We start from the raw sequence: 23,398 nt of genomic DNA on the forward strand, positions 1-23,398 counted from the left end.
ACAAATCAATACAATTTAATAAATGCAGCCACAGCGGAGGTCTGCACCAGGCCTTACTTCCTTACTGCTTTCTCCCTGGTTGCCATAGGTGACATAGAAGGACAGAGACAACAGGAAAAATAAGCATTATATTTACAAGCAGGACCAGATACAGACTCACACTCAGTAAGCTTGAAGGACATATTTATGTGAAAAAGTGCAGCTGCCACCTTCTGTCCCTTCCCATTTATAGCCCAGCGCATGCTCGGGGAGTGACTATTCCCCTCCCTCCCCAAAGCAGCTTTTCCTGGACTCCCACAGCCGGGTCCTAACCCTGCTGCCAGGACACCCCCGGCTGCTGTAGTCTCATTACGGGTGCCACAAACCTGCCGTTACTCTCTTTACGGTGAAATATGAACTACAAAGAAGCAAAGGCCTGAGTTAACCCCACAAGTAAATGCTGTTGATAAATCTGGAGAGAGATGTTTTGCAGCAGATAAAGGTGAACTTGTGAAATCCTGCAGATTGAAAGCCCCGTATTTTTAGGACATGCAGAAAAACACAGTAGCTCTTTCAGATATGCTGCGAATAAGAGTAGATAAGAGAGAGTCTTTAAGTTTTCGAGTGCCCTCAAGTTTCAGAAGCCAGCATTCAAAACTTGAGAAAAATCAGTTTAGATTTTTTGCTCAGCAAAGAATTGTTGTGCAGCAGACAGTTCCTTCCCCCAACGTACATACACTCACTATTCTTCCCAAGTAAGCTGAGTTGAAGTAACTGGGAATAAAAAATACATATATTCTGAAGGGAGTCACACGCCATGCTGTAAAATGCAGGGAGTTTACAGGTAATTCCTTCTTTGACCCAGCACAGAGACATTCCCCTTCCCCTTTCGAGGAACTGAGGCAAGTTTCTCCATCTAGGACGAATTTACAGCGTCTCAGTGCGAAGACTGAAGGTGGAGGCTGTCCCAGACAGAGCCGCTGGGCTGGGAGAAAGCACCTCTCAGCTCCAGCTGCGCCAGTGCACACTTCACCACTTGCTAAATGCAATCCCCCACCCCAGCAACTGCAACTTTGAATTCTAGTGCTAAACTGACATTTTGCAGGTTTTAGAAGAAACATATAACCACTGTTTCCTGGATAGTCTCATGTTAACTTGAGAAAACAGAATCACTCAACCTTATTTGCAGGTTATTTTCCAGTAAGATATTGCCAATTGCACCCAAATACCTCCCTACTTTTGGGTAATGTTTTAAAAATGTAAATCTGTATGAGCTGCAGCACTCATAACTTGTTCAAAAAAATGGGGATTTTTTTTTTCTACGAAGAGGGAAAAGTAGTGATAGGAACAGGGAGATCATATTGATCATAGGCAGAAAACACACTGCCACATTTAAAAGCAGAAATAATATCCTAACATGACTCTTTTAGGCAGCCTTGTTCAAAATATAAATAATCCCACTTTAAAGAGAGAGTGCTGCAGTGAGAGTAAAAAGGAGAGCAGAGCAGGAAGCCTGAGCAGGCAGTGCTGCTCAAGCCTAGACCGCAACGCTGCAGCCAGGCAGCAGCTACAGGAGAATCAGACCCACTGGCCCACACAGCCTTGCCGTGATGAGTACGAGCCCCAGCTGAGAGCCCTGGCTAGAGAGAGCATGGCACAGTCTCGCAGTAAGTCTTAAGTGGTAACAACCAGCCACAATTTAAAGCGACTCATGCACATCTACAAAGCAGAAGTGCACCAGGCTGAAAGCGGGTATTTCTGCTGCCAGTGCCAGCTGGGATGAGGCCCTCTAGGATGCTCCTGTGAGCACAGCTGAGCTGCTCAGGGACCCCTCTGCGATAACAAGGCTGAGCAGTTGCTATGGAGCTTCTGGAGCTGCTCCATGAAAGTCCAGTGCTAGAAAGCGTCAGATGAAGCAGAAATAATTGGTAGACCTGCATGAACAGGGGTTCCCAGCCAACTGGAAGATCACTATAATAATAAAGACCAGCTTGACCCAAAAGACTGTGGCAGACATATGGCTGCGCTCTGCAAATCACCCAAGTCTGAGTTCTTTCCCTTTCTGTAGTGGCCAAACTGCTCCAGCCACTGGCAGCCAGCATGAGACAGCACTTTGTCATATAAGAGCTGGCCACATCTTTATCAAGTAGGAACACTCACTTCAATACCTAAACAACCATTTCCTCGCCTCATTATGAAACAGGCAAAAACAGAGACCTGGGGCCAACGAAAGAAATGTCACACACTCCGGCTTTCTGTTTCACTGAGCAGGAGAGAGACACACAACATTTTTCTGCTGTTAGCAACACTCCACAAAGAATGACTTTCAAAGGAGAAAAAGTATGAAGACATTTGTTAGGTTGGAGTGCTGAAAAGGGATGCAGCAGTGAATTTGGCAAAAAGCTTTACACGGCACGATAGAGGGGTGAGTACATGTTTGCCCCCAACCTCAGCTCTCTTAACACAGAAGGCTGACCTATGGCAAAAGGGACTCTTGACACAGCAGAGCCTGACTGCAGTGAGGGGCACCGGTGCTCGTTTCTAACAGTTGCAAAGGAAGGCAAAGAAAATTCATCTTGGCTTGGGTCAAGGCTTGTGCTATTAGTGTTACTGCTTACTTTTGCAACTACTCACTATGATCTTCCATTTTGACTTTGCTTGACACCCCAGTGACATGGATCTCGTTGTAGACTGTGGTTTATATGGTTTTGCCTATAAACAGAAAGCTGGGCCTGATTCTGAGTCAAGACTTCTTGTCTTCTGTGAGCCTCCACAGCAACAGACTGGAAATTATGTAATAACCTCACTTCTGTTTTTAAGATATCAAAGCTCTCATTGAATTAAATGAGCAAATACAAAAATGAATTCACCATCCTTCACCTGCCAACTCTGACACTGTAGTCAATGGTCTTCAGTCTGGTGAGGTATTAACTCTGCAACAGAGCTTCTGCCATTTGCAACTCATGAGTGCCGGTAGCTGTTAAAATACCTAGGTACAGAGTTTGGTCTCTATACTTCAAGAGAAGACAGTTTGGAGTTAATATTCACAAACCAAACAGTTCTGCTAAAATGGTCAGCTGTGAAACAGCCAACACTGCCATTTTCCTCTGCGAGTTTCAGAATTAACAAGCCCACAGAGAGTGAAAAGAAACAGTTCATCCTTCCCAAAGGTTTTGTTTCAGGCTGCAGGCAGGATCAGGAAGACAATGCATCTTGTCAATGCTTATATATTGCAAACAGGCTAATATATTATTTCTAACATTTTCTTCACAGCCATGGAGGTCAGAAAGTATGATAACGAAAAGGAGCTTATCTGAAAATCTTAGGCTGCCCCAAAGAAGTCCCAATGCCCAACATACTACTTTACTCTGAATCTCAACCACTTACCTTCCATATTCACAGGATTCCTCCTCACTGTGATTCAGCTTACTAACCCATGAGAAAATGAATCCAGCAGTTAAAGCAGATGGGTCACTGCTGGGTTACTGAGTACAGGAGTGGGTACAAGCCATCCCTTTTCAGCAGCAGAAAACTATTAGACTAGGTCAGATGCATATGAGACCACAGGCAAATACGATATCAGAAAACCTGGACCCTGGAGTATTATTTTAAGAAACATCTGCAGCAAATACAGAGTATACCAAGTCCCAATTGTCTGGCATTTACACTTAGACTCCAATCCAAGGATATGGCTTGTGTATCTAATACGGTTGCTAAAGCAGCAGATCTGTAAACACAAACCTGCTTCAGAATGAGACACTTGAGTTTCCACCAAAACCCTTGTAGGAATTACACTTCTCTTTCACATACAAAACAAGCTCAGTAACTCTGGCCGAATGAAGATTTGGTAGCAGAAGAGAACTGCCTAGACACTCTCTGTTTCCTAAAGAATTCTTTAGCAACTTACTTATTCTGTAGCTCAGAACTGGTTATTTCCACAAGTTTTTATGAAAATGACTAGTGAATAAGTAATTCAAGCTAAGCAAAAAGTAGCTTTGTCTCACTATGAAAGTTCTGCTTCATTTTAGTCTTAAATATTCTGGTTAGAGAAATTTTTTTGTTTGTGTGTGTGTATTTATATGTATTTATTTACATATTTATATATGTATGTGCATAATAAACATAATATAAGAGCCAGGGATGTAAAACAATGGAAAATGTGATTTAAAAAAAAATTATCTCAGTGACTTCTGCTACAAGTGCTACAGCATAAGAAATGGAAAATGATTAAGTCAATTTATCATGTCCAAATATTACATGATCCAATTAGTTGTTCTAATTGCTGTTAGGACATTTAAAGCTGCCTGGTTACTTTTAAGAACAGATCCTTCAGGGTGCACTGCAATCTTAGAGAACAGTATACTTGGTTTTCAGGATACAATTTCTCAACAGGCTTTAACAGAGGTAGGAGGAAGTTGCTGCCAAAAGCTGCAGCCCCACTCTTCTCCCCACCCTGGTGACCTACTCCCATCACCCCCCCTGTGTCAGAGGTGGTGACCACAACACGTGTTGAGCACAAGACAAATGAGATAGCTGACCTGACTGACAACTTTCTTTTCTTTCAAGGTTATTTTTCAGCCAAATCAGCAGCCTGATTCAACTCTGTTGTCTCTGGTGGCAGCTATACAGCTTTAAATCAGCTGGCATCAGCAGTGACACTGAACTTGGAAACAAAAGAAATAGTTTTGTCAGCCCTTCTTTGGCACACAGTCTGTTTCCCCGGTCCACTGCCCTAGGATTCTCGAGTAAAGACATTCAAGAAGGAATAGTAACTTTTGTCCCTGGAATGTGCTATCAATCTACTATTGGAAACATGTCTGCATCTTAGCTCACAGCAGGGAAAAAAACATGATTTCCTACAACAACCTTTATCTCACACTCTTTGCCACAAGTTTGATGGATGCCAAGTGACTTCTTTCAACATTGAGTTAAAAAAAAATAGAGTTAAACTTTAGTGACCAATGACCAGTGACTTTAGTCGGAAAGCAGCAACTGCAACTGAACTAGTACCTACATACTGAGATATTTGCACAAGTGTGAACAGACAGACTGACAGAAAAATAAATCCAGGACTGACTGCCCTTAAACTGCAAGCTCTCTGAAGCAAAGGCCATTCCTCTCTCTGCAACAGTGTACTGCTGAGTACATACACTGTGACTATGGCCTTTGAATGAAGTAATACAGCCCTGTCATTAAAGTGAGAGAACACATCTCTTCTCCTGGCTTTTGCAGAAAACAGTGTTGGTGACAAAATCCTTCTCCTGGGACAAGCTCAGATGCCCTGTACTTGCTAACAAGGATGCATTCCCAGTCAAAATGTCCAGCCTCCAGGAATGAGCAGACTACAGCCTAAGCAGTCTCCTTAATCACTAGCTTTCCTGCTGAGAGGTCTAAGGAGTATCAGCTAATGCCACTAGCCCTAGCTGCACTAGGACAGGGTTGAGGTTTACAGTCTGGAGGAAGAGAACAACATATCCAAAACCGAATGCTTTGAGCCATCCAGGCCTCAGGAGTCTCTAGCTCATCCTGCCCGGTGACATAACGCAGCTGCGTCTTATTCAGAGCTGGAACCCAACCAGGCCTCTTTCAGTACACACTGAATTTTTGAAAGCAGATAACAGTCGTACGTCAGCACCTCAAATCCCTCAGCAACACACACAATCCTATGCTCTGCTCAGTCTTCCAAATGCACAAAGTTGCCTCACGAAATATCCTACGTTATCTTATACCATGCCTGTCACTGGCGTATCTGGGTACCTGATGAAGACCTTCCAAATCTCAAGTTGTTGCAAAGTTTCATTTGTCTGTTTTTGAATTAGCTGGAACAGTAACAGATTTCCACTTAGGGCAGATGCTCTGTACTGCGGGCTGGGTGTCTCCCTGCCTCGTTCTCACCAGGCTCCGCGCACGCTCTAGGAACCGTCCTGCCCTGAAGCAAAAGAAGCCAGAAGCCGTCTCCTTCCAGTAAATGACCTGCACAGATAGGGCTGAAGAAGCGAAACGTAACTGCCCCCAGGAAAGGAGTTTGTTTCTAATTTGATAGCACAGTGTGGGGAATTTTTTTAAGTCATGTAATCTAATACTGATAGGAAATAACATTAGTTGTTTTTTTTTCACCTCTTCTGAACTGCTGGCACAGCAGAGAGCAGTGTCAGCCACTTTAGAAGTACTGAAATTCTCTCTCTGTCTCTGTATCTCTCTTTTACACTCAAGGGGAATAAAACCAACTCAAAAATCCCTCTTGTTTTCTTCTCTTTTTTTAAATTAACACTACAGCGAACTACTTAAAATATTGAAAGCCACCAGCATTCTCTCAAAATCATCTAACACACTCTTTCATGTGGTTACATTTGAACCTCTGTCTATCTGGACAGTATCAGTAAAAGGCAGTAACAGTTATTTATATTTGTGATAGATTATATCTTTCCTAATCCTTCATCTTTCACTTTTTCATAGATTACAAGTATACTTATGGGAACAAAAGACAAACTGTAACCAGGTTGATTTCCTGCTGATAGGGACTTCCTTCTCTGCCTCCCCAAAACAGAAAGACGTTATCTTTCTTCTTCCCCTTTGCCCTTCACTGGCTCCTGTTTCAAAAAATGTTATCCAGTATTCTATTTACTGGAGAATATTAGGGCGAAAAAAACTAAACTCTTTTTTTAAAAGTTTATGAAATGAATTCCTTCTCGATTCTAGCAGGCTACTAGCAGCCATTCTTAAGATTATCCCTCTTTTAGCACAAACACACCCAAATATAATTACTTCCAAGGCTACATGGCCCATATTAAAATTCAAAATCCAATGCCTCAATGACCTTCTGTGGCAAAACAAAAATGAAATACATGTAGGCTACATTCCAGTTATAAGGGGTATTAAAGTTTTTATACACTAAAAAGCTGAAGAGAGCACAGCTCAAAAGAAAGAAAGCAAATCATGTAATACCTGAAAGTAATCTGTGATGAAGGATCCAAGTTCACTCTTCAGCAGCCGTCTGTAGACAGAAGGAACACAACCATGAAGAAACAGCCATCGCTGGTCACTTCTTACAGGCTTATCCGTGCTTCATTACTAGTCAACCCCTAGACACTTGAGTACATATGAATGTGTCATTTTAGCCACAGTTAAATTTCATTTACATCTAAGCATACATTGTGTTAATGTCAGCAGAGGCTGTATTCAAATTATGAAGGAATGAAATAGCCTCCCTGAAGTCCTCTATTTATAAGCCACACATCTAGAACAAGCAAGAAAAACTGACCCCCTGAATTTGCAGAGATCTGGAAAGGGAATTTAAAGTTTTTATTTAGTCTGAAATTCATTTTTTCTGATTTTCCTTTAAACAAAGCTGCCTTTCATTTCACTGTGAATCTCCCTAATGTTTTATTTCCTTTTCTCCTGGAAGTAGAAGGTAGGATGATAAGGAGAGGAGCAAAGAAGTAAACATGCAAGCAGAAGCTGTGGCTTCCCCACGACAACCTTTTTTTAAAAAACAAAAAAAACAAAAAAAACCAAAAAAAACCCATGTTTTTCAAGAAAGCAATTGTAGAAATTGAACAAGACGCATGTTGAATACATGCAGGCAGAAGTCACATAGTCACATTTAACAATTACTTCTGATTAGAAACTGTTGATTTTACATAAGGCTACATTCAAAGTTTTCAATTCTGATACATGTTATAGTTCAAAATTCCGATGTAAAAATTAGGATTTAAATTAGAAGAAGTATTAAAAAAGAACGCAAAAAGTTCAGAGCATCTGTACCTTCAGCTGTCAGTGACTTGAGCTGGTAATTTTGCCTCAAATTTAAAAGCTGCCTAATACTTTCTACTGCAAAGTGCTGCATTTTTGCTCTTTAAGAATTTTGCTTTTCATCACGGAGAAGTACAACCATGAGTGTTTGAAAATGCCATTTGAGTCAGGGACACATATAAGTCTCAGGCTGACTTCTTGCTAACAGACTACACTATTTTTTTCCTGATCTTTGGTGAAAATAGATTTTGGCAACAACCATCCTCTCTAAACATTTTGTAAAACTTCTACATTTATTCACATGGAAATATGCTTTTACTCTTTCTCTCTGATAGATGTTATATTTACGCCGTTCACCTCAAAGCTCATTTCTCTTTTTATGAGATGGCTAACCCAGATGAGTATTTGGGGGCCTGTTCGCATTTCCACTAGCTTCAGCTGAATCCTGAGGGGCTTTGGTCAATTAATTCACATATCAATGGGAGAATTTGAGTCTATCGAGTAGACTATCCACACCTTCAACTGAAGGCTTTCACTCCAGCAAGAACCTCAGCAGCCTCCTGCTAGTTCTGGCCAGGTCACCTCCTGCTTCCTGGGAGCCCATCTCTCTGTGGCATTTCTGACATTTCCTCTTGCTGCAACAATTGACTTAGAGTAGTTAAAAAAAAAAAAAAAAAAAAAAAAAAAAGTATCCAGTGAGATTATGGTATGGTATCAAATCACAGCAGGATGTAAACTTTGTGGCAGCAAGCCAGAGCAAAATGTTACCACCTGCTCATCTCCCGATCTTGTCATTATTACCCTAATTTAATACTCTTCTGCATTCTCACCGCCAAATAATTAAGCACTGTGCAGAATCTGCAATTCTCTTAAGGTACTGCATTTGCTAACTTCCACGGATGATCTGAACAGAGAAATATAAACCAGGAAAAATGCACCAGCTTAATCTCATGGTGCACAATAACTGGCCTTCTGACAGGTCTGGCCCTTTGCCAAGTGTCAAGCCATACGTTTAGCTGGTACATGCAGAACTGACGTTTTGTTGGAAGCTGTATCAAGAATCACAGGTGCAAGTGGCAGATGTGTGCACATACCTACGTGCACATGCAAGTCCTTTGCTCCTCAGACTGATATTAATGAGCTACTTGAATGCTGAAGTAACCTACTTAGGGAATGACATTTTGAGATGTAACTGATGCTCAGGGCACCTGTAGGAACATTAATCATTTATTTCAAGGTGAGTGCTTCCAAGCGCTGCTTGTGAGTGCCTGTATCTGGAAGAGTATATTTCCCTCCCCACCATGAGAACTGCTCAAAAAGCATACAAATTTCACAGAGAATTTCCTGTTCTTCACTCAGCTCTTGACAGACTAGATTGACTTCAGTAACCAACATGAACAGAGGATGGTCCAGCCACTAGGGCCAAGCCCAGTCAGCAAGGCTACTCCGTCTGGTGTGCTGCCTCCCAGTCTCCAGACAAGAGAGAGAACAGCTACTAAAGCACAGGTTGCTGCTCCAGCAACCAAACACTCTGAGCCTGTTAAGAGCTGGTATTACCTCCCATGTGAGTAAGTGCACACAAGAGAGCACAAGTAAAGCGCTCTAGTGTCCTCTGCAATGTTTTCCTCTCCCTGTATTAAAGAGGCAAGAGCAGCACACGACAGTCAGCATATGACTCCAAAAGCAGCCTAGCACTGAGTGCCAGTTCCTCCTCACAGGAGGAGGACGAAGACAGGGGAAATGGGAGACCTGTGGCAGCATACAGGAACACTTGATGCCTAGTGTCTCCTATGCAAGGGTGGGAAGGAGCATCTGCTTGCACAGGGAAGGGAAAGCAGGCTGAGATCAGTGACAAAACACAAATCCAGTCTCCAATCCTGTCTCCAAAGGGCTGTGGATCAGGGTATTTTCAAAGGCTTAAGACATCTGTTTTTCCTTTCACATACAGAAATCTTCACTTCAGTGAGAATTAGACTGCCACAAGTACAGAAATCTAACCTGAGAACTTCTGACTTGAGCACACTAAGATGCTGCTGAAGCACAAGACTCTGCTCTGACTCAGCTTTCAGAAGGAATTTTACAAAACTTTCACCTTTGGGCCAAGATCAAGTAGGAGAGAGTCTCATGCTCTGCAAGCTGCATTTATTTTGAAAGTAGAGGAAGGGGTAATTTAGATTGCAGCTTATTAAGTACTTAACCTGAATAGCCATTTGAACTTTAACCATAACTTGGCATACAGTAAAAATGTAGCAAGGATTGGGGGCAGAGGTTCCATACAAAAGAGGAAGTTGAGACCTATATGATGACATTCAAGATGAATCAATATGGATTTGTGAGCAACAGAGATGCAGGAAGAACTGCCCTCATGACTTCTGTCAACACTCCTCTTAGCACTGCTTGGAACCATGGCATGAAAAAATTGCTTTTTACCTACTCTGTAGTCCTATCTACTACTAACCAAACTGTCCAAATAATCCCAATGAAACCACAGGAAAACAGAAGACCTGCTAAAAAAATGGTGATACTTTTAGTTGTCACCATCAGCAGTGTTAGAACCTGTCTGTTAGTTTTTTAAACTTCGGGGTTCATATTTTCAGGTCTTGCTCCACAATCATCAAATGAAGATTAATTTTTTTATGGAAATGCTTTTTTTGCTTTGTTTTAAACACTCCATGATTCTGGGAAGCTTGGCTTTAGAAAAGACATGTTACTGCCATAACTGATAAAAGTGTAAAAAAGTCAGCCAGAAGGGCCAAATTCCCTAGGGGGGGGGACAAAATGCTTTCAATACAAGTAAATACATACCCTGTCCTTTTCAAAGTTACACATCCATGTAGATCAGAGAAACATTACCCAAAAGCTTAGTCCCATGCCATTCATCCTACTCAGTGGCAAAAGAGAAGGAAGTTAGCCTGAAACTGCAAAGCTGTGCTTAAGGTGGCTTCTACCCCTTCTCCTCCTGCCAGTATCCTCTAACTACTTTTCTATAGAGAAATGAAAACAAACAAACATCACATAAGCAACAACAAAAGTCCCTTTTTCATGCATTTCAGCAACCTACCTGATATTTTCATTGAGGGTGTAAAGTTCATTGTTCTGCAAGCCTCCCCCTTTGAACACATTTATCACTGCTGTTTGAACACTGTCAAAAAAGAAGTAAAATAGTACAGCATCCATAAATAAAACCTGCCAAAATGATTTAATACAGAGAGCAATACGAGCTAGCTGCCAAAAGCTGAGTGGTTATAATGGGGTGAAGAGGTTAATTTCACTTAAATACTTCCACTTTTTCTCTCCTAGAAATCATCACTCTTATTTATCTACATCTCTCGCAAGAGACAGAACAGAACCAATGTTAAGCTGGGCCTAGAGTAAGCAAAGGAAAGTTGCTATAGTGATACGTTTCACAAAGAACACGCCTGCACAGAGTATACCTTTAATGTGACTGTTTAGTGCATCCCTGCTAGCTCCTGCTGAGCAACTTGCTACAAGAAGACATAGATTTTCGGCATTATCTGCCAAACACATCATATTGCATTATCAAGTGATGTTAACAGTACTAGCCAAACTCTTCTACCTGCAGCATTTGGCAGGAACCTATGCCAGCACAAACTTTGTAGCCAGCATCACTTCAGTCAGACCCAATTTTAAGCTCAGTTAATGCTTGTAAAATGTGGTAATAGCTGCTGGAAGATCTTCTAATTAATACTTTTCTGACCAGCACCAAGAAAGTCATAAACCGAGAGTACAAAAGATGGCTTAGTAGGTGTAAAAGCTTGCTGCAGCCAACAAGAGGTAGTGTCATATCCTATAAGGTGCTCCCTTCTGTGGGCCAGTTATGGTACTTCTTGTATGCTTCACTGATCTCAGTTTACTACCTTGGCACAAAACTTTATGATATTTTACTGGGCTACTTTTGTGTGACATTAGCAAGCTCAGCTAGATAAGCAAGAAAGAGGAGTCTGTAGATCACAGGGCTCGTGCATGGTAGCAGAAGGAAAGGTGTAAACACCCACTTTTGACAGCAACAAGCCATTAAATCAACTCATGATATTTCACACTTTATCCTACAAGTCATTTTTCCAGTATGCATTGTGGTACAACATGTACTGCAGACAGGATTTGACTATCAGTAAGAAACATTGGTAGAAGCCACAAACTTTAGAGTAGTCAAAGGAACTTGACTGTGATAAAAGCTTCACATAAAGAAGCCTGCTACATTAAGAAATTAACCTTTGTTACATTACTAGCAACGTGTTTTCCTTAACTGGTACTGAAGAGGTAACTATTAACATATTAACCTAAAGCAATTCTGGTTTATTTCAAGACAGCATCTCTGAACAATGTTAGCCAAAAACAAGGTTATGGTTACTAGGTCTAATTATGTCACCTCTGCAGGAGCTCTTCCATACAGGCAAAGCTTGGGCATTTTTGGCATTGGCCAAAAATTTATTCATGCTCATAAACAGATAAGCTTAGCCATAAATGGTCTGAGACCTTGTATTGCCATTACCAAAGGACCGTTACGCACAGACAGAGCTCAGTTGAGCAGGTCCTGCTCACCTGTTCCATGCAGAATTGGAGCTCAGCTGCAAAGCTTGCCGGGTTGCTTGGAAACGTGGCAAGTCGCTGAGCACAGGGGAGCTCATGAAACGAGGTCTGGGCCTTCTGAATGAACCCATCTTGTACAACTGGAGAGCAAAGGATGGAGCCAGGGTGAACCCCCCAGTCATAGAGTCAGATAGACTGGAGCAGGTCTGTCAGAAAGCCTCTTCTCTTGAAGGTCCAAGTGTCAATCTCAAGGACATCAGTAGGTCTTCAAATTCTGCAGCGGCCTGCAGAAAAAAGTAGAGTCAATCTCTGACTAGCAGTTCCCCATCACATCAGGTTGCAACACGGACTCACATTCAAAACAATTAAAGGAATGAAACAATTCTGTGAAGTGAAGAGAAAGGAAGAGTGCAAGACAAAGAAATAGTCTATCCTACAAACAAAAAATTTAGGCAGCTCTTCAAGAGCTCTTCAATGGCAGTCTATTCTTCCATCCAGTCTCTTAAAGAAGCACCCAATGTAGCCAGCCTGGAAAACAAGCACAATCTCTCTTTCCACTTCATTTAGCAGATGTGCTGGAACAGATACCTAAACTCTTCTGCTGGAGGCACTTTACAAATACCTTTAAATATAGTCAGTCCTTCAGACTGTATAAAATGGGAGCAGAAACTGGAAAGACAGAAAAACTATTTCACCAAAAAGCAGAAAGGGACAAAAGATGAACATCAAGACAAAAGATGAATGTCTTTTTTGAGAAGCGTTATTATGCAAGGGAATAAAACCTCACTATCAGTCCATCACAAAAAGGATGCAATAAGGAGCTTTTTGCAAAAAAGGTCTCACAAGGAGATATCTCGAGAGTAAGCAGGACTGTTATGTTTGTTTTTCCCTCTACAGAAAAAGAAGAAATTGCTTGACCAAATATAAAATGCCTGTGCTTTCCCCTCTGATCATCGTCTTCATATAGATGAATATGTAGCCCTGAGTATACCACAGAAACAGCACAAGTTAGAATGGGGTTGGATAAAAACCACAGAAACCCTGGCAAAGCTTCTGAACTTCGAAGTCTTCCCACTTCAGAGGAACACAGCCTGTAGATGTAGTTGGCAGTCTGGAGAATGGAGACATGAGAGAAAAGAGAGAGGAAAAGAAAAACAAACAAAAAAGTTGTGTAACCAAAGAGCACATAGAAGATGTAAAGAAAAATCTTCTCTTTTCCACCGCATCTTCAGAATGAGGTGAAAAGAGACACGATCAGCCAAAGAAATGCTGTTCCCACTCTTTAAACCATAATTAACTATTCTACAAGTATGAGAATAACTTTCTTCCTCCTGAGTTGCCCTGCTTCACGCTGGGTTCACCTCGCCACCCTGCCTCCACTTCTGCTTGTCGTAGCCTAACCCAAAGAGCGAGGAAGCTCTCTGCTCCACCAGACACCACAGGCCCAGCGCTGAGAGAACCTGAACCAGCAGGAGGACTGGATTTGGGCTAAAAGCAATAAAACAGAAGCCCTGCTGTTGAGGGAGTTTTATTGCAAGCAAAGATGAATTGAGATATGACTAGAGAGAAATGGGTTCATTTCAAGGCTTCCCAAACTGTGATGCATAACGGCACAGGGAGCAGCTCCCCACTCCCTTTAGAAGACGCATGTTGGGATTGCCCCAGCCCTTCAGGTTTCTCACAGATCTCTCTGCCCAAAAGCCACGGAAACAACCACCATTCATCTCATCTGTTAGGCACTGACACATGTGGTGCTATCATTCTCTGTTATGCAAGAAATAAATCCAGTTGTTGTTACCCCTCCTCTGCCACACACACACACACACACACACACACACACACACATACAGGTTGAATACAGTTTGGATAGATTGTTGTGGAGCGGGAACATCACTGCCAGGGCAACTTTTTTTCTGACAACTCTTTGCTGTCTTTAGAGATGACACAGTGCAGGTAATCTTTCACCAGGTGAGCTGAGCTTTGACAAGCATTACTTGTCAAAGATCAGCAGACTAGTGATTCTGTGGCTGCTCTGTTCCAGTTAAAAAAAAATCCTAAATCCTACAAATTAATAATAAATACAAATAGTATAAGCAAATCAGCATTGTCTTTTGTGTGCAGTTTGAGATAACATTAATTTCATTTTACATTGCCCAAATATTTGCAATCTTCCAGCAATTTCTGTGCCAGTAACTCTTAACCACACTAGAAATTTCAATTTCTAATATAGCAGAAAAAAGGTACAATACCTTGGAGAGCTGAGCACAGACTTTTCTCATAACATACAAAACGGTGTTTTGGAGGTAAAGAATAAGAATAAATTAAATGGATACTTCTGCTGTGAAACAAGTAATTGTGCCAGTATTTGTCATCTATAAATTCAATAGCTGATAGCGTGCTGAGTTGAAAGACGGTCACTTCTCCCAGTGGTGCAGTAAGATTTCCATTTCTAAAATCTGTGTACAGGGAAAACAGTATATATTTTTCAGAGCTATATAATGTGATATAAAAATTGCTTTAGATCGGGGTAGGCATTAAACAGTCTTATAAACAGTGGTTAGGATGACTGTGCTAGCCCACAATTCCCCTCCTATCACTATTCCAGGCAGTATAAGCATTAAAAGCCTGCAAATAAGTATTCTTAACACAGACACAGTGAAAGTACTCTATAAAGCTGCACTTCAATAAAAAAAATGCAATTTAGAGCTATGTTAATTTGAAAGGTGAAAACTTAAATTCAGAAGTACAAAACCAAGGGAAAAAAACCTCTGAGGCTTTACTATATATACCATTAAAGTTTGTGTAGGAAATTCTTTGCCCTGTTTTGTGTGAGAGGTAAAACAATATGATCATGAATGTATTCTCTGAGTTTGATCCATAAATTAATGAGAATAATCCCACAGTAGCAGAACTATGGGATATACCGGGCCCAACAGCAAATTTCCTGAAAGCCTCTTACTAAAAGAACATGCTTGTTTTTTCTCACGGAAATATGCATGTTGTTTCCTTAACCTCTGTAAAAGTCACCTAGACACATAATAACAATGTTTCATCTGTATAGAGAAGATAAGGCATCCCCTCTTCCCACCTTTTTCCCCCAGACCCACAGTCTGCAGTTCTGTGTTATTGTCAGGTAAACTTTATTCTAGGTTCTCATCAGGAATTTAAGAAAAAATCTTCTGCTTTTGGGACAGATTCAGAGTCTGATATCCATTTTTTTAGGATTCAAAGATAAAAATCTCTCTACTTTACCTAAAATGGTGACTGTTAAATAGCAGGAATAGTAAATAAACTGATACTCTGAATGCAGGCTGGTCATGAAATTATATCCAAATATAACTGACTGTCATGCTATCAGAACTGGAAATGCCAAAACCAATGAGAAAGACCATCCTCTCCCTATGCCCACAGCCTACTTTTACTACTTTCAGAGCTTCATAAAGCCAGAAGTAAGAGAGTGTTTACTAGAAAACTCTTCTGGTACAGCAGCTTCACATTTTGCAGACCCTGTGCATCTGAGCATAAAGCACAGCACCAAAGCCAGACCCCTTCCTCGGCCCTGTCTCCGCAATCGCTGCCAAAGAACCACATCTGCCACACTTGCATCAGACCAGACAGCAACTAGTGTCCGCTGAAAGTTTTAGCAAAACAAGTCACCCTTGTAAATACTGCTTCATCTTCACGGGAAATTTGCATTAGCAGTTTACTGGCAATGTCCATGTTGTGCATCCTGCAATGCGCAATTTATTGGCTTTTTGATGAGAGAAACTATCCTTGTGGTAAGAGAGGCATTAATGTAGTTTTAGGTTAGTAAGAAGTCCTTATGGTATTTGGTCTGTTTTAGTTACTGGGAATGCACAATAATTAACAAAATGCTGAGTATAACAAGATTATAATTGTTCCCTTCAGTTTGCTCTGAAAATGATTAAATTAGGCAGAAAGATTCAAAAACAGTTATTCTTCTCCTAGAAGCCTTCAGTCTGACCCCCCCACATACCCCGTCTCCCATTCCTAAGATTAAAGTATTTCAGAAGACTGTAAAACAAAATCTACATCTAATAATCACATTCCTATTACTTACCACTCATAGAACTAGAAAAAGTTTTACAGAGAAGCAGTTACCAAACAGAGAAGCAGTTATTAATTCTCCCCAAAGAAGGGAGACAGGAGGATGTGAAATGCCACTAGGCAACCGTCTCTCACTACTGCTTATGAAAGGTCTGAGGACCTGCACACTGAGGTGCAGCAACTGTGAGAGAGACAAGCCACACCAAGGTATTCTCACTGCCACATAGTCTAAATGCTGTGAGCATACTTAGGTGGCATCACAGAGTCTCAAATTACACGAAAACTACATGCCAGTGATATGTTCTAAAAGATTCTCCACTCTCCTCATCTCATTTAATGACCGAACATGCTTTTTTAGACATGACGTTGGTCACCAGTCAGAGAGGCATGTATTGTTCTTCCTTCCCTTCCAGCTGAGAACAAGACTCCTGGTCTTTCTTTTCACTTATCCTTGTTCATCATCTCGAAATCCAGCTATTAAAACCCTCTAGATCTTTAACAAGACTCATATGTCATCTCCGTAAAGCCCAGGCATTCAAGCAAGGATGCTGTTCAGAGTTGGATGTCAATGTTCTAACCCGGGGCAGTGAAATAGGACGATGTGCTTAATCTGACAGACGATGTATCTTCATTCATCTGCAGTTCATCATATCTGAGAAAACACTTTTTGGATTACTTTGAATCTTTAAAGAGAAGAATCAAGCAAGGAGACAAGCCTTTTTCCAACACATACACCCACACATAGATAAAGGCATACATAAAAACATTACAGAGATCAAACCAGGAATTTTTATCAATTGACAAAAACCAACAGAGAGATAATTATAAGAAGATTTAATGAAAAGATATTTTCCACCAAGCAGACCAAAATATATCTGACTGCCTAGAGGAAAAGAAAGATCAGGCAAAATACAAAGTTCTTTCTCTACTGAAGAAAGAATAATCCAAAGAAAATGTTGGCAGCATTTCCTCCAAATTATGCATTTTCTTGAAAATATTGGTCCAAACAAATGAAAAAAACATGGCAATTAAGACTCGACAAAAGAACAGACCGTATTTGTCTTCATTCACTTTAAATTTCCTCTGATGTCTTTTCTGCAAGAGTCAGAGCAACAGCTGCTGTTGAAAGTGACGAGGCAGCACAAACTACAAATGGATTTTGCTTCTTATAGAATAGCTAGCACCAACACTACTTCATACCAAATTCACACCAAAAAGTACAGGTCAAAAAGCAACTTTAAACCAGATGGCAAGGGAGTGAAGCAGAGAGGGGAGGAATCACAGGAGCCTCTGTTCATCCCAACAAAAATTTCACAGTTCTCCTTAAATGCAGCAGCACAAAATGAGGGTTTATCCAGATAAAAGCAATGTTTTGCCATTTGAACTATATTAGAGGTAGAAAGCAGTCCCTTTTTGAAGATACCCACTCACTCATTTTCTTCTCCTTTATACACTCTCTACAATTGCGACAGTGATGACATATGACCTTAAAATAAACAAACTGGGTACTGCAACACACGCCAGAATCTGTTGTAATGGCTTGGGCATGGAAGAAACAGAATTTAAGAAAAAAATCCCCACTAGATCCACGGATCCACAATGGAGCAGTTTCATCCCACCTCACACACAAGAAAGTGTGCAGAGAACAGTCCAGATTCTTGTTAGCGGCTTCTTCCTCCAGCCCAGCAAATCTTCAACAAAGCATGCAATTGGTAAAATCCTTGATTTGAGTTCACCTGGTAAGATCCCAAGACAACACAATTTCTGACATAAATCCCTCATTTATTCTCTACACAGTCACACTGACAAGTGGGCAAGCAACCAACAATCTCTACCTTCGTATCTTTTAGCTCATCAAAACTACACATGCGTGTGCATAAACTTAGTTTGTATTTTAAGAAAACACAGACTGCATTTGCTGCAACAATTTAAATTTATAACACATTTGGTTACTCTTGCAGCAACCCAGTTGCTTAGTCTCTTAAAAGTAAAAAACAAAACAAGCTTTGCTCTTCAGAAGAAAAGGAGATAATCAAAACAAGATTTATTCAATAACTAAAAAAGTTCCTTTCTGGACAACACTGATCAAGAGATGTGTCTTAGACATCTCAGAGGCTATTGAAAGCAAAAGTCTCAAAAATTCTTTTTGAAGGCAGCCTGGGGCCCAGTCTCAAAGTATAGGACTTTTCTGACCTATACCCTTTCCTGGCTTTACACTTTCAGAAATCTGACTCACGAAAAATGTAGTGCTTAATCCACAGCCCATCAAAAGCAATAGGAATCTAACCACTGATCTTACTGTTTTGGATCAAACCCTGAAAAAGCAAGACAAAGTGCAGGTATTTTCTCAAGTTAGCAGCCCCTCACATAGCAGAACAATCTGGAAGTGAGGATGAGTTATCCTCACGCTTATGCTAGCACCAGGAGCACAGCTCCCGCTCAGAGACATTCTCAGTCCAGGGAGGTAAATGCGACCGTGCAAGACCAGCCTTTGGGTCTGGCAATCTCATCAGCAGGACTGATTCAAACTGCAGCCTTTACAAGACAGCTTTTTCCACCCACATATTAATGGCACTCGTTTCTGAAATCCCAGAGACAAAACCAGATGAGCTCACAGAATTTGCCAGTAGAAATTCTCTAGTTAAGGTATGATCAAGGATCGCAGACCACGAGCCCAGGCAGTGGCCATGTCCCTGCTCCCCAGCACAAGTACAGGATCCAGGCTGAAAGAAGGGAAGTGTTTGCTGCAAAGATCCCGCTGGGCTGTGCCCAAGCTGCTGCCCCATGGGCAAATACAGGTTGGTCCCTCAAGCTTTCAGTGCAGGTTACACACCAGTTGGCTGACGCAGGCCTTCAGCCAGCCCAGCACACGACCCACAGCCCCACCACACGTGAGCCCAGAATCCCTGCCATCCTCCTCCCTCTTCCATATATTCCCTTCGTTGGATTGGGCCCACATCATATCTGTATTCACAATATATCCCAAACAAGCTCACTAACTGAAAAATCTAACTTGGCTTTGACAACAGAGCCATCCATGCAACATTTGAAAAGAAACCCAGTGGTTTCCACTCAGTTGTGCTTTGAGTTCTTGAGGTTAAAGCAAACCTGAAACTCAAAGTGAAACTCTGGTAAGAGTGAGAGGAAATGTATGAGAAATGAAGGGGAAAAAAACTTTGCTTATTATAACCCATCATGGTTTGACAGCTTCTCTGTAATTCAAAGACCACTGCAGCCCCTTTCATGTTTATGGCCTGTTAGAAATAAGCCTACTTCACATATACATATATGATTCCTTATAAAAAAAAACAGTTGCAGCAAAAGCAAGTCAGTTTAGCATGAAATAAAGAAATGAAGTCATAATAAAGAACATATAGAAAAAGAAATATTTTGTAACATAGGAATGGCATCTAAGACAACAAAGTTATTTTGGTCTCTGCCACAGATCTGTTTTACTTTAAAAACATTAATCACTTCCTTGGACTCACATGATTCAAAATCGGAGAAAATTGTTAAGGCTACTAAAAGGCACCACTTGCTTGGAAAACACCTTGAAATGCTTGGGTGGAAAATAGCGAAGAAGATATTATAATCACTTAGCTGATCAGTTAGAGACAAATTTAAATTGGATGCACTAACAACTGATTTAATCTGGTAGAAGACATTTTTTTCCCCATATAAGCAATGATCACAACAAAGATCTGGTTATGAAAGGCAAGATGCAAAAACGTAGCAGAGTTTCAGAAGCATAATACTGATGGACTGGATTGAGGCTTAAAAAATACACTTTCAGGAACTCAGGCCCCAGAGCTGCCTGTGAGTTCTGCCCTGCTCTTACATTCCTAGGCCTACACACCTTTAACTACTCTGATTAGCAGGAAGACTGCACAGCTATACTGGAACAACCCATGGTATGAAAACATTTATATCAGAAACAAGATGACACACACATGAATAGTTATTTCCTTCCACCAGTGGGAACTGTATTTAGCAGATGCACTAATAAGTGCATCCTTACTGGAGCAAACTGGGTCAGGAACATGTCACTTGAATGACAATTATGAGTAAGCCATTACACTTTTTGCTGTAGAAAAGGCTTTAAGATTTAATTGAGAAAGGTACTTTCAAATCCAGAAGCCAACTGTTAGCAGCTTCAACCCGTTTTCAGTAACTCCCCAATGACAGCAGTAGCATCTGCAGCAAAATTCAGAAAATATGTGTATTAATTAATTCAAAGCATTCTATAATGTACATTGAATAGTTTGTAAAGACCACAGCAGTTCTGCTTACACATTGAGAAGCTGTTGGGTTGTATTTAAAAGGAATAAAAAAACGTAGCTGTTCAGCTCATATTCAATAGTTACGCGAGCAGCAGAACTACAGTAGGTCTGATCTCTCACACCACACTCCCTTCTGAATTTTACATATGCAGAAGCAGATAAACTCATGCTAGAGCCCTTCCTGCAGCATGGCTCCTAAAAAAGTTTTCACAAAACTCAGAGAAACTGCCCTTTTCGACCTGTCCTGCCTTGGTCAAATGTCGTGAAATACACTTACCAATTGCAAAAGTTATTAGAGGGGAATAAATAAAGAATAGCAACAGTAATTCTTTCTTTAAGAAACCAGGCAGAAAGTCACCAATTAAAAAAAAAGAGAAGGGCAGAAAAGAACGAACACAGACTCAGAGGAAAAAGAAAGGAAGCTGTATTAGTCTAAATGTAATGATATGTTTAGTTTACTATGAATGGTAATCAGAAAGCATGCAAGATAAACTTCATCAGGACCAAATAAAAAGCCAGCAACTGCATTTATTTTAGGAACTATCTATTCTGCAACTAGAATGTGAATCTATTATATCATCTTTGAACTTCCTTGCACTTCACACTTTTTTCTTTTATGTTTTTTGTTTTTGTTTTCACATTTCCTATTGTTATTATTAAAAATAGAAGTACATCTCACATTTTTAACCCCTGGACTACAAAAAATGGAGATTAAGTAGCCTGTTTATACATCAAAGCCCAGCCTCAGCCAGCGCTAATACCACTGGGTTTTTGCTAAGGTCTTTGGTGCAATCTTCTGTCATCTACATTACATTTAGCCCCTTCTCATGTAGTAAGAACGGGTTGTTATCCCTACGGAATAAGCTCTGGAACGCAGCAAACACTTAGTCAAAGTATATTTATGTTTGAATTCCCATTAGCAGAGAGTAGAAAAGCCCATACTTCTATGGAAAAAAAAAAACACAAAAACCACAGGTGCCTAGAAAAGTCACATATGATTGAAAATGTGAGTTTAAAAATATACACTTTGAGTTCTTATTTGCTTGCTACTTCTAAGCCCTGGTTCATCTATTTGAGTGGCATCCCCCCACTCTTTCCATAAGAATGGAAGCTGCATCTGTTTATTTCTCAAGTAGAGGTTAAATATCTCACCTATTCTGCAATTTTGGTTACTGGAAATTTAAGGAATTGAAACTCTTCCCATAGGAGTTGAGAAGAGTTAATAAATGCCAGTCGAGCTTTGAAATTGAACCTTGGAAGTCTTATCAAAGTCTGAGCTGATATCAGTCCATAAATACACTGCATAAAATTAATTAGAGAGAATTTTATCTTGAGGGCTGAAGACAAATGTGATGCACTATTTCTTTAAATTCTGCTGTAAAGCTGCTAAAAGGAAACACTTGCCCTATACTGACTTAACAAAAAAACCTCTCATATGGTTTTGTCTGTTTGAACTCCACTGTGTGTCTTTGGCACTGAGCACTTGCAGGGACCATCAATGTAAAATTAAGCGCAATATACTGTACTGGACTTGGTAAGAATCAAGTATTTCAGTCAGAGATTCAGAGATCTCCATCATCGACAATCACAGAATAATCTACCCGCAGTAGCTGTAGAAAAGTTTCTTCCTAGTGCGACCAAAAAGCAGCTGGTTTTTGACACAAGGACAAGGGTTTATTTGCCTCCCTCAGGTATGTTATAGACAGCTACGGCTTTATAAAGTTCACTCAAATATTAGCATCAAATGCCATACAATGACTATGAGCTATGTATCAAAAGCGTGAACTGTCTTGGATTACTGTGAAATTTTCATTTATGGGGAATGTCAAATCTCCTTTTTCTTGTGTTATGGGATAGTAAGAACCATTTTTATTTTCTTCAATTCAATACTTTCATAGCACTTTAAGTTCATGAATCTCCCACATGTTGCAAATAAAACAAAAGTTGCAGACTTGTTGCTGAAATCTCTTGGGAGTTCTTCACCTTATGTGACAGGGTAATCGTAATGGTCTCATCTGACTGTAAAATATATAAATAACATTAACAGGGTAAATTGAGTCTAAACAGATTTTCTTAGAATGCAAGTGTTTTCACATAGTGATTCTCTACTTACCAACATAGAAATCCCATTAGATCTGAGTTGCTACCACAGATTGTATTCTCAAACCTAACATCCTTCATATGGCTGCAAAATAGCTGGCATAACTTTACTGCACATATTTTTCAGCTATAGGTCACTTTCTGTTGCCAAAATGCTAACAAGGCTCTTCACAGGAGTCAGAGGACAGGATTTTACCCCTAGTGTTATAGTCTCAAAAGGTTTAAGGAAAGTCAGTGTATCAGGACAGCATTACGTTGTGTCTCACTGGTCTATCTATACCATCAAGGCCTACTGCACAGCTTGACTGCAGCTTCTGCTTTAGAAAAAAAAAAAGTATAGCCTACAAATCAGTTTCTGGGTCTAGCCTCACCATGAAATAAGATCTATGGGTATACACATCAAATACACACGCACGCACAGCACACTATTCGTGACATGTGAACAGCTCTTGCACACTGATCCAGGTACTGATGAGTTCTGCATAACTGAAACTTTTCATACCACAAAATTACAGCACTGTCTATAAATATGCTCAGCACTTGCTGCTGACAAACAAAAAAATCCCTCGAGTTGAGACAGCCTGCTTACACGAACAAATCATCATATGACTGGAAAAGGCAGAGAAAATTTGCTGTGTTTAGACTCCTCTTTTCAGCACAGCCAGGCA

General features: G+C 40.5%; 1 protein-coding gene across 2 annotated transcripts in view; it reads right to left on the reverse strand.

Annotated features, from left to right (window-relative positions):
* Positions 1–12,471, reverse strand: part of PRR5L (proline rich 5 like) — a 35,643-nt gene extending 23,172 nt beyond the window's left edge. For both annotated transcript variants that reach the window (XM_062576851.1, XM_062576852.1), the window contains exons 1-3: positions 12,295–12,471; positions 10,793–10,873; positions 6,925–6,973 (exon numbers count right to left, since the gene is read on the reverse strand). In XM_062576851.1, the coding sequence (XP_062432835.1) occupies positions 6,925–6,973; positions 10,793–10,873; positions 12,295–12,464 (300 nt within the window). In that variant the 5' untranslated portion in view covers positions 12,465–12,471. The remainder of the gene's footprint in view (positions 1–6,924; positions 6,974–10,792; positions 10,874–12,294) is intronic.
* Positions 12,472–23,398: the final 10,927 nt, after the last annotated feature.

The sequence above is a fragment of the Rhea pennata genome, chromosome 5 (genome assembly GCF_028389875.1).
Source record: "Rhea pennata isolate bPtePen1 chromosome 5, bPtePen1.pri, whole genome shotgun sequence".
Taxonomy (NCBI): domain Eukaryota; kingdom Metazoa; phylum Chordata; class Aves; order Rheiformes; family Rheidae; genus Rhea; species Rhea pennata.